The following is a 16,846-nucleotide window of genomic DNA, read 5'->3' as shown; positions in this document are numbered from 1 at the left end:
TGCTCATCTCCGAGCACATCGACTAAGACCGGAAGGAAAAAGTCAAAAATTACCTGCGCAATTTTTTTCGATGAAGTTTACGGGGGGTGACAACTCTAACAAACGCTGTTTCGGGACAAAGCCAAAATTGTTCCGGGAATCTGGAGATTTCTGCGGGAATCGGGACACTTGGAAATTTTACCGGGAAACACGCGATAATTTCGGGACTTTGCAGAAAAAAATCGGGACATCGAAGGAATTTTTATTTCACGTTTTTATTTACGTTAAACTCGGTAAGTTAGGCATGAAATCTTCTGTAAATGAAAACATTCAAACAGCGAGTGCAGCGCCGCGGCTTGTGGTTTACACAAACCAATCAGAAACGCACCCTACTGGGTGGGCACACAGTTGGGTTCCACACTCCATTTAGCCAAGTGCAACCTTCACAGCAGTCACGTCCAGATCCGTTTCAGGTATAAACCCATCAAACATGGTTCCGTGTATGGTTAGCGACGGTTTTAACTTATTCCTCGCTTTGTAAGCATCAGTGAGGTATATTTAAGAAACAAGTTTGGATTCTATAGGCGAAAAGAGCAAACCTAGCAGACCCGTAGGCTAGGGGGGTTCGGACGAGCCCCCCCCCCCCCCCCACTGCCTGGAAAGGTCCGCTCAGTGGCCTACTCACAAATAATTTGACCCGCTTAAAACATGTCTCGCAAGTACAAAAAGTATTACGGAAACCTTAGTTGTGAAAACGTGACACTATTCCTGCAAATGTGACGACTGTAGCAAGGAAAGAATAGACTATAATTTTATAATAAGAAGCCTTTGAATCACCTTTGAATCACTGAGAAGGTGATTGACATCAAGACAACAGCATCGCCCAAATGCTGAGGCCCAAACTCCTAGAGAGTATTTCCAAAGAAACGTGGCAATTCCTTTACTTGATCACATTATCATGTGTATCGAAGAGCAGTTTTCGCATTCAGCAAAAGTTGCCAGATCACTACTTGGCCTCGTTCCAAGTGTTCTCTGTTCAAGAAATGTCAACCTCAATACAGCTGTTAACACTTACACTGATGATCTCCCGTCCCCCGAGTTGCTCGAAATGGAACTTACGCGGTGGAGAAGTCGATACTTAGCAATGGGACCGCAGTTAAGGCCAGCTTCACCTGCTGTGGCAATCAAAGATTGTGATGCTGCCCTCTTTCCAAATATTAGCATTCTTCTCCAAATTTCCCGCACAATTCCAGTCACATCGTGCGAATGCGAACGAATTGCAAGCACATTGCGACGACTGAATAACTACATGCGTGCATCGATGGGAAAAGATCGCTTGTCCCATCTTGCGCTTTTGCACATTCCCTACATTACCCCTGTGGACTTGGACACGGCAGTAGTAGACCGTTATGCTCGGCTACACCCCCATCGACTTCAACTGGAAAATCTTCTGCAACAACGTTAAGTTTAACATTTAAAGGTCCGTTTTAAGCGAAAAAAAAAACCACCAGGAAAAAACCAGCCTACGGGCCTGCTTAGGCTATAGCGACCATGGCACGACCAATAAAATGTAAGTAAAACAGTTTGAAGTAAATATCCTAATGTTATCCGGATGCTTTCCAACTTTCCGTGTATTACTGTTGTAATTCTTAGCAAAAGTACTGTTTTCGCTTTTTGTATCAGGTGGGAAGTCATTTGAGAAATGGGAAGTCGAGGATATATGCGCCCGGCTAACGCAAAACGTGTTGGAGGAACATTGTGGATGTTTCAGGAAAAATAAAGTGCGTGGGAGTACTCTGCTTTCGTCGCTAAAAGATGGAACTCTAAAGACGGACCTCAAAGACATCGGAGTAAAGGCTCTTGGTAAAAGTTCGCATTTTATAAATTAGCTCTGCGTCAGTTCTTATAAAATTCTCAGAAAATCTTCTCAGAAAAAACAATTAGGTTGCAAAACGTTGCTGATAATAGGCCTTATCACGATTTACGGCGCCATCTTGACGGGTAGGCAAAGCGGTCAGAAATCACAGTGCTTTTATGGGAATCCCATGGCAAATAACTTTTCCCAAAATCGAATTTTACGTAATTTCTGAATCGCAATGTTAAAACACTGAGCAGAAGATTGTATTCACCAAGTTTGAAGGATATGTAGCTTGGCTAAGACGCGCTCAAGTAAGAATATATGCTGGAAATTCTAAAAATTTCCAGAAAAGTATCGCAAAAATTCGGGAAGATGATCCAAATTTCCGGGACGACTTAAGTTAAGACCTAGTATTGCTTAAACAGAGTTTGTCACCCCCCATGAAGTTTGCAGGGGGAATACAAATCAAAGCTTGTCACGTATCTTGTATATAAGTTTCAGCAATGCCAGTGGCGAATGCTAACGAAATAGGGATAACTTTTCCAAGCGGCCCACGAGATGGTAATGTTTACATGTTCCTTGAGCGTAAATGACGTCATAAAGCAATAAAATTGACGTCATATATCAATACTGACGTTTGTAGTTAACTTAACTTTATGTAGCTAACTAAACCTTATGTAACCTTACGTTTACGTTCGAATCACAACGAGCCAATCAAAGTTAGGGCAGAGAACATTTGACTTCGCCTGTGCGTCTCAATCGATGTCACCCCTTCGTGCCTAATAAACGCAAATGTCCATGAAAATCGGGTGTATTTGAAAAGTGAATGAATAAATAAAGATAGAAATGAATAGATAAACGTATGATAGATGCGACAAAAAATGTAGGAAACGCTAGAATGCCGATATCATGGTTAATTTTTTTTCCAGTCCAAGAGAAGTAAAGGTTTTGAGATGCGGTAGAATCCTGTGAAATGTTTTTCACAAGCAAAATGTATTGTAACTCATCTAATATTAGTAATTAAAGTTGAAATCATTTGCTGAAATTCTGGCACATTAATGTTCCGCTGCCTAAATAGAATTTAGGAAGAAGTTCGCAGATTTTTCTTGAATCTCAAAAATTTATTCCAGCAAAAGAAAAAAAATTTCCAAAGAGCTTTGTAGAACCCTCGCTAAACTTTGGATACGTTAAAAGGACAGCTCAAACAGTTTTGTCCGGGAAAATTGAGAATTTTTTTTTCTGGAAGCGACAGCAGAGAGATGACCGAACGGCAAATGTTAATTACCTCTGAACCAATTGTAACTCTTTTGTTAAATTCAGTACAAAAAAGTATTACATTTAATTGTCGCGAAGTCGTTCCTCGCGAGAGCGACATTCAGCGACAAGCAGGCTAGCCAAAGATCGTTGGATCATTACTGAAGCGAGTTCAGGCGTAAAATTCGGCACGAATTCGAACACTTCCTCAGTCTGAAATTCGAACACTTCCTAAAATTCGAACACTTCCTCAGTCTGAAAGAAAAAACAGAGAGGTTCCTGTTTAATTTAGCACCTACCATAGTGTGATTTTCCCAGTTATTGCATTCCAATCCAAATCCTCTTCGGTGATCGTCCTCAAATGCATACCATCGGTGAATCGAGGAAATTGAAATAATGAAAATAAAGTACAGAAATCAATCTTGAAAGCTACTTAAACGATAAAAAAGCTTTCCTCTGGTAACGCCCAAAAACTTGAAATCGACATGAACTGTAAAATGAAGAAATAAACAATATGCCTGCGTCATGTCTTCACCACTCTGGTTACCATAGAAACCCATCCAACAAAAGGATATTCGCTGATGATGAATACACAATGAAGACTGCATTAACAATAATAATAATAATATTAATAATAATAATAACAATAGAAAAAGATGTTTTATGTTTTTATGTCTTGTCACGAGCGTGGGACAAAAAAAAAAAACAACTGAGTCCCCATAAGGAATCAAGCCTCAGACATTCAGATTCCAAGTTCCGATGCTCCACTGAGACTCTTAAGGCGAGCAAGCCTCATTACGAAGTTCATAGACGACTTGCGTGCTGTATATGGCTAGAATCGGCAGTGTCGATTTTCTTTGTCCCACGCTCGTGGCAAGACGATAAACATCTTTGTCTATTTCTTTACCGAGCTCAAAACCTACCATCTTTCTTATTCTAGTTAGAATAATGATAATGCTAATAATATAGTTAACTCTCTCGTAAGCGGGCACCCTCGGGAATTACAAAAAGCGTCCGTTAGTAGAACTGCTCGCCTACGCAAACTATTCCCATGAGGGGAGACCAAAGAAAAATAGGGTAGATGTCCGCTCTTGAGAGAGTGTTACGGCAAAGAACGAAAAGCGGCTTAATTTACGGGGATTTTCTCTTTCTTTATTAAGAATCTATCTTATATTTCCGAAACATTTCCCAGCCCAAAAAAACTAGAAAAAGATAACGTGAGTAACATGACTGGCAAATTTCCAAAACTTTTTCCGTCTTAATTTTTACAAGCTGTGAGAATCCCCATTTTCTCGCAAAAGGGTCCTTGTCCAAAGTTCACGAACTTCCATTGCGTCTGGCTTGAATTGTTGCCGGCTTCCCAGTTCTTTGCCTGACTTCAGTTCTTGAACTCGCAGTAAGAACGTGAGAAAAGGTGGTAAGTAAGTCTATTTGTATTCACAGTGGGCAACGAGCAGTCTTCCTTTCCGGCGAAGTCCGTCGCGCCGCGCGAAGCCCTAAGGGTGAGGCTTATAGAGTTTCCCGCGGCCCGTTAACATCAGTTTCTCTTTTCGCTGCTTTTGTACCTTTTTCTTTACTCGCGCAACGAACTGTGTGAAGAGCAAGGACCGCTCGTAGAGGTTATTCATGGAATTTCTCTGTATTTAATTAGATGGATGTTCTCCTTGATATTTTTTAAAAGATCTTCAGCTGTTAACTCCGGTGATGAAGTTTTCGGTGCCTTCATCGAAACGTACGGTTTTAACTGGTGAAGAAAGCAAAGAGAAATACACAACAAGTCTGTTAAAACTGTAGAGTTTTAAAAATGTCTTTTGGTGGTCTTGGTGCTGTGGTTTGTGAGACAGGAACTCACGAGGTCAGAAGAAACACGCGCGCAAGAAAGAGGGTGGCATATCACGCGAAAGCTCTCGCGCTACTGACGCATCGGTATGAAACAATCGCTAGTGAGTGGTCAATTTATGGAGGTTTCGCCCCACAACGAGTTCGCCCTCGACCACTTCGCCTCCATCACGTCGGGTTCCGCCCAACAAATAGAACAAGTCCACCCCTTGATGTTTCTTTCATGACGGTCTGGGTTAAGGTCCAAATATTTCGGATTCGTCAGAAAACTGACACGTTTTTCCTTGAGGAAACAAGTTGAAAGATTTGCGGTGCATAACATCTCTTAAAGACCATAATTTCAGGCGTGAATACTTGCTAAAATTTAGCAGCAACCTTTGGTAGTTTAATACAAAAATGTACGTTGGGCAGGTTTTCCCACAATTATGTTGATATCTAGGCTGCGAAGTCCCCAGCAACAGTTGTATGCATAAAATTTTCTTCAAAAAGGTTTACATCGACTGACCGGTTTCTTACCAGGATAAATAAAGTTATTATTATTATTATTATTATTATTATTATTATTATTATTACATGGATAGAGGATGTTAGCGCTTAAATTATATAAAAAATTTTGTGCCATGTACTGTTGCTGTAGATTCACATAAGAGTTTGAGACATCTGTAAACCTTAGTCAGCTCTGTTAGCCAACTGTAAGTTTAAGCGAGGATACAACTGGTAAGCAAAGTCTGTAAAAAATTAGTGGTCCAAAATTAAACAATTCAATTCCCCCTACTGTCTGCCAAAGAATTCTTATGATGAAAGAAGATATTATTCAGTAAATGACACAGGCATACTCAGAGAAAATGAACTAAGGTAGTCAAAATAGGAGTCGAACGTACAACCTAACGATTAGTAATCCTCATGATGTAAGTTTTGAGAATTTGGATCAACAAATAATCTCCTAGTTGATGTTTTTTTTTTATTCTCATCACTTGTCAGCTTGGTATTGTGTTCATATTGTTGGGAGAAACTCTGTCTTGGGTCACCCATGGGAGTTAAAGGTTAAGGTTAACTTCAAATGTTACCTCAAAGCCTGTCAGGTCTGGAACAACAAACTGTGGAACTTTTCTTTGAGCGATGATGTAACCAGCTGCACCGAAAGAGAGAGAAGAGACCCATTTTAGTCGACAGTACTCATCATTAATTGAAGGCACAGTGGCCTTATGGTTGGTGCGCTTGACTCCGGATCAAGTGGTCCGGGTTCAAGCCCAGCTGGGGACATTGTGTTGTGTTCTTAAGCAAGACAGTTTACTCTCCCAGGGCCTCTCTCCACCCAGGTGTATTAAATGGGTACCAGCAAATTTAATGCTGGGGGTAACCCGGCGATGGATTAGCATCCCATCCAAGGGGGGTAGAAATACCCCAAGTCGCTTCATGTTATGGAAACTGGAGTTAAGCGCCGGCCTGACGAGCCACATGGCTCACGTGTAGGCTTTACCTACCTTTACTCATTATTAATGAACCATTTTGCAATAATTTATAGATTATTTAATACAGTAAATTATGAACCATTTTGATTGGTTCTTACTTACGATCAGTCAATATAATCTAACAGCATTTTGCTTTTTTATCATATAAAACAAGTAGATGCCATAGGTGAGTTCAGTATTTAGGTCAGATCAGATATAAAGAGAGTTGAAGAAACTTTTTAAAATTAACAAATTCTTGAGATTTTGCAAGCAATTTTTTTAAAAGAAAGAGAAAAGAAAAAAAAAGGCCTCTTCATAATAATAATAATAATAATAATATTTATATGGCGCACACATCAAAAGCTTCTCGTGGCACTTTACAATTCTATAAAATAATAAAATAACCTAATGCATATAAATAAAATTCAATCAAACAGAAGAGTATTACTAGTTACAAATTTTGAAAAGAGAAAAGTCTTGATGTTCTTTTTAAAAATAGTTATGGAGCTAGATTTACAAATTGAAAAAGGAATACTGTTCCACAACTTAGGTGCGCACACAGAAAAAGCTCTGTCCCCGTAGGTCTTTGACACAGGTTGCACAAGATAGTCCACAGAGCTAGAATGTAAAGATCTCGATGATAACTTGATCTTGAGTAGATCAGAAACATATGATGGAAAGAGACCATTGACGGACTTGTACACCAAGTGAGACTTTACACCTAGTGACTCTTTTCTCTTTTTTTTTTCTTTTTTTTTTTCTCTTTTTCTTTTCTCTTTTTCTCTCACAGTGCCATCATCCAAGCCAAAGCTTATCCTGGTTACCATAGCATGAAGCAACTAGAAGTGTAACTACTCCCCCCTGGATGAGATGCTAGTCCATCACAGTTACCCTCCCAGCATTTTATCAGGCTCCCCCCCTTAATTTACTGGTACCCATTTCTACTCTTGCATGGAGAGAGGCGCTGCAAGAGTAAAGCTTTTTGCCCAAGAACACAACACATTGGCCCAGCAAGCTCTAGAACCCAGACCCCTCAACCCAGAGTCTAGCACACCAACCATCTCCCTCAAAGGCCAAGGAAACAACATAATTTAAGGGATAGTAGTTATAATCTTGAACAAGTTCCATACAATACTAAGTTTTTTTAACATGATTCATTTTCATATGGGGTTTCATATTACTGGAATAATTTTCCAAACTCTGCCAAATATGCCAAGTCTATAGACCACTTTCATAAATGGCTGCCAGATTAATATTCTTTTGTTTAAATTTAAATTAGCTTTTCTGGCCTCGTACTCCAGTACAAAATTCAAAAGAATACATTATCTGAAGCGAGGCCAGAAAGGCTAATTTAAATCTAAACAAAAGAATATTAATCCGGCAGCCATTTATGAAAGTGGTCAATAACAGGGTTCCAGAAATGCATAAAGGTTGTAGATGCCACTCCTGTTCTTCAAAGATTAGGCTTTATTTTTTAAATGATCAAACTTTTTTAATTGTTAGTTTTTTAGGTAAATAGTCCTTTGATATGTTTATATATAGAGTTTCTTGATTATGACTATTTTTTTAACAACAACAACAACATTGACTTTTTTTTTTAAAATGAAAGAAATAAAGGCTTTTGTAGCCCGCAGTTAGCAAAGCTATTCTAGGCGGGCTACCTAAACAGACACTGTGTAGGCTCTCACACATACACACACACACACACACACACACACACACACACACACACACACACACACACGCACACACACACACAACAATGAAATAAATAAATAAATGAGCAAATAAAAATAAATAATAAATAATAGTAGTGATAATCGTATTAAAGGTTTTAACATTATTCACAGGTATAGTTTCTTGATTATTAATTTTTTTGTTTAGATAGTATATTTTTCTAAAAAATTTATTTGTCTAGTGTTTTTAATATGGGCCACTGGCTTGGAAGATTGGGCAACCACTTCCTACATCATCAAATTTAACTAGATCTTTATTATTAACATAGGCCCATGAATACAAGCAGTTGGGTTACCTCTTCTTGTGTGAAATCCAGGGTTTCTGACACCTCGACCTGCAATAGATGATGGAGACTTCAAGATCGACGGCTTTATCATTATAAAAAAGGAGAATTCAAGTATAGCCATAATGCCATGTGTGCATAATTTCTGTGTACTGCACAACTGATATGATTGTATTTTCATGTCTACTTAAGAGTGTTATAGGAGAGATTGGCTGCAGAATGAAATTTTCATCTCTGTCATTGAAGGCTGGAGTGGATCCAAGATTTAGTAAAGGGGGGTTTGGATAATTGTCTGAGGGCATGCTCCCCCGGGAGATTTAAAAATTAGGTCTTAGGAAACATGATTTCTAGCACTTTGAGGGAAAATTTAGGGGGTTTGACCGAACCACCCCTGGATCCGCCCCAGGAAGGGGAGCCCTGAAGGGGATGATGCAGTGGTGAGGGTGCCTGCCTCCTACTGCTGTCACCCAATACCAACTTCTCCCAACTAACAACTTAAGAATTGAATGGCAGACATTAAGGAGAATCGCCAATTTGATCCTGGAAATGAAAGGGTAAAAATATTTTTTTTTTAATTACAGTGAACTTCGGTACATAAGTGCTTCGGGTAACTAAAAAATCATAGCTCTACATTTAATGCCGCGTTACATTATTGCATGACCAGCAGCAACATCTCATAATCAAACCAGTACTAGTGATCACAGGCTTGCTGGGCTCTCGGTTTAGTTAAGTGAGGTAAAGTACCTTTGTAAAAATTCTTGTTTCCCATCTTTCCTGTCATTACACGACGCGTTGCACCTCTGAAGAGTCCTCGAAGTATATTCAGCGGCATTTCTCTCCTTCAATCGCCCTCAAATCGCAAATAATTAGATCAAGAACTTTTGGCCTTCTTTCTCATGAAATTCAAAATGGCCACTGCTAAGTATCCACGCCTGATAAAGAATTTTTGTCCCAGACCTCTGTCAACAAACACAACATATGACGGAGAGGAAAGCGTGACAACCAGTTACAGAATGATTTAACCAGGATTTCTTGTCGAAAGTTTCAGTGACTATGTCAACAAAGAAGACATCTTCCTCTACCGCTAGGAGCAAGAAGATTTCTGTGACAAGCCCTGCTCGCAAATCAAGTGAAGGAGTTGTTGGGGATCATTTTTCTCAGACGAGAATTAAAGAGGTGAGCTTTTTGTAAACTTCTGCAGACTTTGGGATCTTTCAACTCTGGCTTCCGTGATCTTTTGACCAGCAAGTTAAGTTAGTCTGGTTTTACACATTTAGAAAGCGCATCATTCTCGAAATCTCTTATTCCTTACGTTGTTGGTTGAAGAAAGAAGTCAAGAATTTCACCGGCTTCTCTGCAGTACAATACAATACAATTTATTTCATCGTCTTCCTGGCTCTTTTTACAACTGTTTAGCCATAGCCAGAGGCTTGAATGGCTAATGGTCAAAGATCCATATCATTCAACAAATAACATACTTCACCAAACCTTTAGTTACCTAATATGAAAAAGGACATGAATTCCCAAACTCCAAAGTTGTGTAGACCCCCAAGATCCAATTAGAAACTCTGTCACCTGAATGTCAAACATTTCCTTGCAAAGTAAACAAAAGAATTTGGTTTAATCAACACCAAGATAACATCCTACAGCTGATAGGCCTGAATATTCTCCTAACCTTCTTAGATAGTCATGTATTGCAATCATGGGAAGAAATAAATTGAGGATCATGCTTGGGAGTTCAAGTTTTAATTCTGGTGCAATGTTAGCATTGAGTACCAGGTTTGATGCTTATCTTGAATTCAGCAAGAGAAGAATCTCAGATCTTTCAAAGGATCTGAAGGTGGCTGTAAGCTTTTAACATGATTCATTTTCATACGGGGGTTTCACATGACCGGAATAATTTACCAAACTCTGCTAAATATGCCAAGTCTATAACAGAGTTTCCAAAATGCATAAAAATTTAGCATTTAAAGGTTGTAAATGCCACTCCTGTTGTTTTTTTTTTAATTCTGGTACAATGTTGACTGTAATTAGGTCAAAGGAATTGGCAAGCTGCTACTGCAACCATACTATCCATTTGAAATTACAGTGTATTATAACTGGAGCTTAATACCAAAGAGAATCTGTACATTCTGCCCTTCATCAAGAATCTGTAATACCCTCTAACTCCCATGAGTGACCAAGACAGAATTTCTCCTTACAATAACAATGCAGTATTATACAGACAAGTGATGAGAATTATATAAGGATTGTATAGCACACAGTAATGAGAGTTACTAGGGGGATCTTGGGAGTGAAAGAGTGAAAGTGGTGGCCTCTCTTATCTACCCCATTCACTTCAAATGACAAAGGGCTAACACTCAATACGTCAGCTTTGTAACTCTTTATGGTGGCCAATTTACAATTTAAACTTAGTTGATAAAACCAAATTACCTTGTTACTCTCACCAATGCAGCACCACAATTTCTTTGTAAAGTTACTCCCTTTACCCCATTTGACAGCCAAGCAGACAGACAGACAGACAGACATCTATATTTATACAGGATAGCCCCTTCAGTGTAGTAAACACTGGTATCAACGGGGGTCCTGTTACCCACCCATCCCACCCCAGGGGAGGACATCCATCACACAGTAATCTCGTGCGTGGGAAATTAACGTCTCCTGCCCCTAACCCTGCAGGAGACGGGACCTCCATTTATTCGTCCCTATCCGAGAAGACTAGAATATCTAACCATTTCTTGATGTTAAAGAAAGGAAGCATATTCTTCTCAGTTAATTTTTTTAAGACCCTGAGTGTTGGTCCGGCCGGTATTGAACTCTCGACCTCCCGCACAGCAGTCCGGCGCTCTCCCAATTGAGCTAACCAGGCGGCGGTCAGACATCCCCTGTACTGTGAAGGCTGTTAGTCATATGAAATAATCACAGTAAATTATGCAATTTATCAATTACTATTTTTTCATTTATTGTATTTTATGATCTTAATCTTTTAATATGGCTTGATTATCAATAAGATACATCCCATAAGGCTCCTGATTAAAAAACATGCTTACAAATTTAAACTGCTTCAGTCTTTAATTAGGCCTTCACACATGGAAGATCTCTTTCCTTGCAAAAGATTCTGGAAGTCAGTCCAGAAGCAGACTGTTTTATTCAGTACAGTCAAACCTCGATTATCCAGGCATCGATTATCCGGACTTTTAAATCATCCGGACTTTTTGTCTGATCCCATTTTTTTCCCATGAATATTAATGAAGTTTTGTCAGCATCGTGTTTTGCATTTTTTGAGAAAGGAGAAGAGGGGTACACTAATCTACAGATGACATTGTCTGAGGAATGTTAATAATTTTTTCCATATCATTAAGCAGCCTCCTATTGTTTAATAAGTGGCTGTGCCTGGAAAAAAGGGTCGTTAGGCCACTTTCCCTTTAGAGAGGGTCTGGGAGTATGCTCCCCCAGAAGAATTTAAAAAACCAGAAGCTTGGAAATATAATTTCTTGCATTTTACTCAAAGAAATGGTATGAAAAAATTAATGTCTGCATTTACTACCTACCTGTTCCAAGAACTAAACACATTTATTTACTTCACTCAACCAGCTTTAAAAAAAATATTTCTCCCATTTCAGCTTGAGCAGCAAGTTGCAGATCTAAAGAAGCGCCTAGATGAACTACGCAAAGCAAAAAACACTACCATTATCAAAAAGGACAAAGAGTATATATCCACAGGGACACCAAACACTTCTCCCATAGGTGCTTCTACAGGATCACCAGGTCTCTCTGATTACCACAGAGAGAAAGCGACTTTTTCGGACACGGCACCTCCAAACAAGTGCCAAGAGGGCAATGCAGGAATTAAAGAGTTACAAGAAATTATTGCCTCGTTAAAAGAACTTCACAGAGCCGAGCTCGAGGAACTGAAGAAAGAGGTAGAAAACCAGGTAGGAGTGTTGTGACTAATATTTGTGAATCTTGCAGATGGTCATGATTACACGTATTGAAATAAGCACAGGGGGCCCAGACAAGCGATGAGTCTGGTTGTTTATTCAAAATATAAAGGAATGTATGGGAGAATATTGAAGAGTCTTATTATCGTAAACTTAAATCATGAAATGTCTGAGTTAAAACTCAAAATAAATGTAAACCTACCTCACTTGCTGTGTATTGTCGTCTCTGTGGCTCTAAATGGCGAATTTGAGCGATTTGGTGGGTTTTGCGTCGACTGTTACTATATGTTATAATAAACCCACCAAATCGCTCAAATTCGCCATTTAGAGCCACAGAAACGACAATGCACAGCAAGTGAGGTAGGTTTACATTTATTTTGAGCTTTAACTCTGATATTTCATGATTTAAGTTTACAGTAATAAGACTAGATTCAATATTCTCCCATACATTCCTTTATATTTCGAATAAACAACCAGACTCGTCGCTTGTCTGGGCCCCCTGTGGAAATAAGCAGCCAATTTGAATATGAATATGAATATAGTTTATATCTGACCACTTGCAGCCCAGAGGCTGAATTACGGGTGCAGTGTAAGGTTGAGAACAGATGTCAGCATATCACACGCCTCTGGCAGCCGCTTCAGTCTATCGATCTCACCTTCCCACCCATCCCACCCCAGGAGAGGACATCCATCACACAGTAATCTCGTGTGTGGGAAATTAACGTCTCCTACCCCAACCCTGCAGGAGACGGGACCTCCATTTATTCATCCCTATCCGAGAAGACTAGAATATCTAACCATTTCTTGATGTTATAGAAAGGTAGCAAATTCTTCTCAATTATATTAAGACCTTGAGTGTTGGTCCGGCCGGGGCTCGAACCCTCGACCTCCCGCACAACAATCCAGCGCTCTATTCATTGAGCTAACCGGGAGGCGGTTTTCCTCTAGAATTTAATTTCCTCAAGAATTTAACAAGGTAATTGAATTTGAACAGCAAAAACTTCGCATCTTTATTTTTTAAAGTGTCATGTCAAAGGAAGAAGCATCTTTTTTGCTCTTCGGAGTTAAATTGAATTCTATCGCGTTTATTGGTAACATTGACAAATCGCAAGGCAGCCATTTTGAAATTCAACACCCTTGCTACAATTACCTCGCGCGGGATAATTATTACAAGAAATGACTCAATCCTCGACCAATCACATCGCGAGAATCTCTTTAATCACCTGAGCAGTTACACTGAAAACAAAGTTATTCGTCGTTTGAAATACGCGTACATTTTATTGACAGGCCAGACAGTCAGACTTAAACCTTGCAGCTGAACTTGAAAAGCTCAAACTGGAAAATGAAGAACTTCGGGAGGAAACTGAACTGTTACGTACTAAGGAAACAGAACTTCAACTGCAGGTTGATAATTTGTTGGAAGAACTAAGCAGGAAAGAAGCAGAATGGTGTTCGAAAGAGGAAAAGCTCATGTTAGAGGTACAGTTTTTAATTCATTGTCGAAAGTATTCCGAGACTCCATAGGCCTTAACTTACTTCGCTCTGTGATTGGTCCAGAAAATTTGCGCCACTTTTTTAACCAATCAGATGAAAAACTAAAACCAATCATGACTTGGTCGCCCACGTTTTCGCGCGACTTGGTCGCCGCGTTTTTCCGCGCTTTCGCCAGTCAACTGTTTTTTCCCGCGCTTTCGCCAGTCTACTGCAGCTGTTTTGTTGACTTTGACTTGTCATTTGCTAATGGTAATGATAACCTTTGTTCAATGGTCGTTGTGAATACTCTTGTTTTTTCTTTTATCGACAGCGAATTAAAAACTTCTCTATTAGAGCATTGTTCTGTTCAGTGTCGTCACCAATTCAGCATTGGATTAGTTTAAGGTCGTTGCACCCTGTGATAGGGCTAAAAACTCGCACCAGTCTCTCGACCAATAACATGCTAAACTGAAACAAATCGCGACTTGGTACCCGCGTTTTCGGGTATCAAAATATCTTCTTATGACTAACACCAAGAAATGTTTCATTTATTTTGCGTGTAGATAAAGACTTCTTGGGGTCAAAAGTACCAAAAGTGGATGGCTCAGACTCAACAGAAGATTGAAGAACTGCAAGCAGCCAACGATTTTTTGTAAGATTTGCTTTGTTGTATTTACGCAATCCTCCAGAGTCACCTGGAGCGTTTCCCCGCCGCCCGATAATATAAAGCCTCCGGCAATGCGAGCTGGCGCGGCGAGAGGTTTGCAAAGGGGTCTGGGACTGATAAATAAGCAATATTTGGCGCGGAAATATGCACTGAGATATGTCTGCGGACATTATCTGTTCCAAGACGTGAACAGTTTTCCGCGAGCGAAGCTCGAGTAAAACCGTGGATTTCGAGGAACAGATAATGTTCAAAGACGAATATACGAGCACATTTTCGCGCAAAATAGAGGCTATTTATTTATTTATTTATTTATTATCCTTCAAATATTTTGCGACGCGCGTGACAAAACTGTTTCCAAACTGCTTGATGTATGCAGCTTGGGATGTTTCCTTCTCAGTGTTCTCTGGAACGAATTTATGAACAAACAAGTGTGTCCCTTCTTCTGTATCAATCACAAACTGCTCTCTCATTTTAAATTAAGGTTTGACGATGACTTACTGTTGTGGACGTAAGGTTTGAAAATTGCGGAATATCACTTTGGTGATCTTCTCGGATATCACCAAGTTTTAGCCGGGAAATATACGGTCACGTGGTGCATTTAAACCAATCGCGCGCGGGCAAAAATATTTGATGGGTCATAATGATTATTAGTATATTCTAAAACAGTAGATAGCGTTGAAGGCGCGCACTCATTGGTAACTCAAACTCGGAATATCCTTCGTTACTCACCCCCGAGCGACTCGCGCTTAATTTCTGCCAGAAAACCCTGTAACCGTTGCAGGAGTAAATGTGTTAAAATCATCACTGTTTTAGTATATACTAACACTACCATTCACCTTAGTGTCGATGGCAGGAGGTGGATATTTACCATTAGCCACCTTCACTTTGGTAAATAGTTGTCCATTAGTGCCAGATCCCCGGCAGGCAGACGCACATCTTGCAGCGCCTGCTAGTAGGCTGGGACAAAATCGACGAGGAATGAAACCAAGAACTTGGGATTTCCAACGGGCACCCCGATGCTCCACCAGTCAGAGCTACAGAGAACTCGTCAGTGAGTCATCATAGCTGCAATTTCGTATCGTCTTTTTTCCTTTAAAAATGATTATCTTCCGTATTTATCCAGGAAGAGAGCGTTGCAAGAGAAGAACAATCCCGGTATGAACTAATGATGCTTTGAGAAAAGAAGTGGTTAGCAGCCATGCAGGCTTGCTTCAAAGGACGGGATAGGTGCGGTTGTTTATCTACTTTCGCGGCGAAACCTTTAGATTCTACTTTTCTCGAAAAGAATCAACGGTACACAGTCTTCCCGCACAGATCGAGCCATTATCAACGTGGCGGGTAAGGAAGGCAGCAGCGAGGAGAAGAGAAGGAAGAAAAGAGGAAGGAGGCATGTAGGCGTTGCTAGCGTTCCACCGCCACTCCGTATTGCTATCTGATTAGCCTGCGAGCATGTTATCCTGCTTGGCTTTCGCCTTACGGCCCCTTTTCCGGCTACGTCGGCAGCCGCTTGTGGCAAAAAGTTATTGAAATCTCCGAAAGAGGAGGGCGAAAAAAGTGACAATCATGACAACAACTAAGTGACTATGCAATCGTTACCCGTGTTTTCCCGCGCTGTAGAAAGTTTGCGTGTTTTTACTATCTTATATTCCCTCTTTGTAGTCTTAACGTTTATTCCAATTTGCCATTTTGATAACTCTGGTTTTATTGTTTACGATACTCGGTCGATAAGCGCAGTAAAAAGCGAGATAACCACCTTCGGACAATATTATTTCGCACTAAGATTTATTTTAAAGAGTTACTAAGTGCCAACTATGGAAGCAATCGCGAATATTCGAGATTTCAAAGCACAAATAGCTTCCGTGTCTTAGCAGCGCCGAGAACAATATGTGCACCGCTTATCCGTGGAAACCCACGATGAAACTTTTGCATTTACTTTTGTTGTGATGATTTTCATTTCAAAAGACAGATCCGTTGTCGTGATGGAGATTCAGGAAGATAAATATTGTGCCTTTACAAACTTTGAATTGCCGAGCACAATTCAATGAGGAAGCTCAAACCTATCGATTGCATACTCAAATGTTAATTTTTTTTTTTGTCCCCTGTTAAATTAGATTGGGAATTAAGATTGATAAAAAGGAAAATTGATTTTTCTCCTTACATAGTGGCCTGATAAAAATTAGAAAAAATGATCAAGTCTTACATCAGTTGTGAACGAAGTGAATTTTTCTCTACTGGCCAAACAGCGATTTCATGTGGCAAAACTGAAAAGGTTTTCTTCTCTCTCTCTCTCTCTCAATCTCGAACATTCTTTTGAATTTTTTACCGAGTGAATTCAATATAAAACCACTTCAATCTTTGGCGCGG

General features: G+C 39.8%; 2 protein-coding genes and 1 pseudogene across 3 annotated transcripts; 2 read left to right on the top strand and 1 right to left on the bottom strand.

Moving 5' to 3' along the window:
* The first annotated feature begins 687 nt into the window (after positions 1-687).
* Positions 688-1,648, top strand: LOC148726480 (52 kDa repressor of the inhibitor of the protein kinase-like; annotated as a pseudogene).
* A 2,573-nt stretch (positions 1,649-4,221) lies between these two features.
* On the bottom strand, positions 4,222-9,342 carry LOC111339708 (large ribosomal subunit protein mL41B). Its single transcript, XM_088726528.1, has 4 exons — positions 9,146-9,342; positions 8,414-8,452; positions 5,998-6,062; positions 4,222-4,835 (listed from the first exon to the last, which is right to left on the bottom strand). The coding sequence occupies exons 1-4, from the start codon at positions 9,231-9,233 to the stop codon at positions 4,716-4,718; spliced, it is 312 nt and encodes a 103-aa protein (XP_088582654.1). The 5' UTR covers positions 9,234-9,342; the 3' UTR covers positions 4,222-4,715.
* A 15-nt stretch (positions 9,343-9,357) lies between these two features.
* Positions 9,358-16,846, top strand: LOC148726479 (uncharacterized). 2 transcript variants are annotated; one of them, XM_088726527.1, is made up of 5 exons: positions 9,358-9,577; positions 12,025-12,336; positions 13,630-13,821; positions 14,379-14,467; positions 15,606-16,846. In XM_088726527.1, the coding sequence occupies exons 1-5, from the start codon at positions 9,455-9,457 to the stop codon at positions 15,646-15,648; spliced, it is 759 nt and encodes a 252-aa protein (XP_088582653.1). In that variant the 5' UTR covers positions 9,358-9,454; the 3' UTR covers positions 15,649-16,846. The 2 variants fall into 2 exon arrangements, with proteins under 2 accessions (XP_088582653.1, XP_088582652.1); XM_088726526.1 differs by having other exon boundaries at positions 15,324-16,846.

Source organism: Stylophora pistillata, chromosome 7 (genome assembly GCF_964205215.1).
Source record: "Stylophora pistillata chromosome 7, jaStyPist1.2, whole genome shotgun sequence".
NCBI lineage: Eukaryota > Metazoa > Cnidaria > Anthozoa > Scleractinia > Pocilloporidae > Stylophora > Stylophora pistillata.
This window is presented reverse-complemented; position numbering and strand designations above follow the sequence as displayed.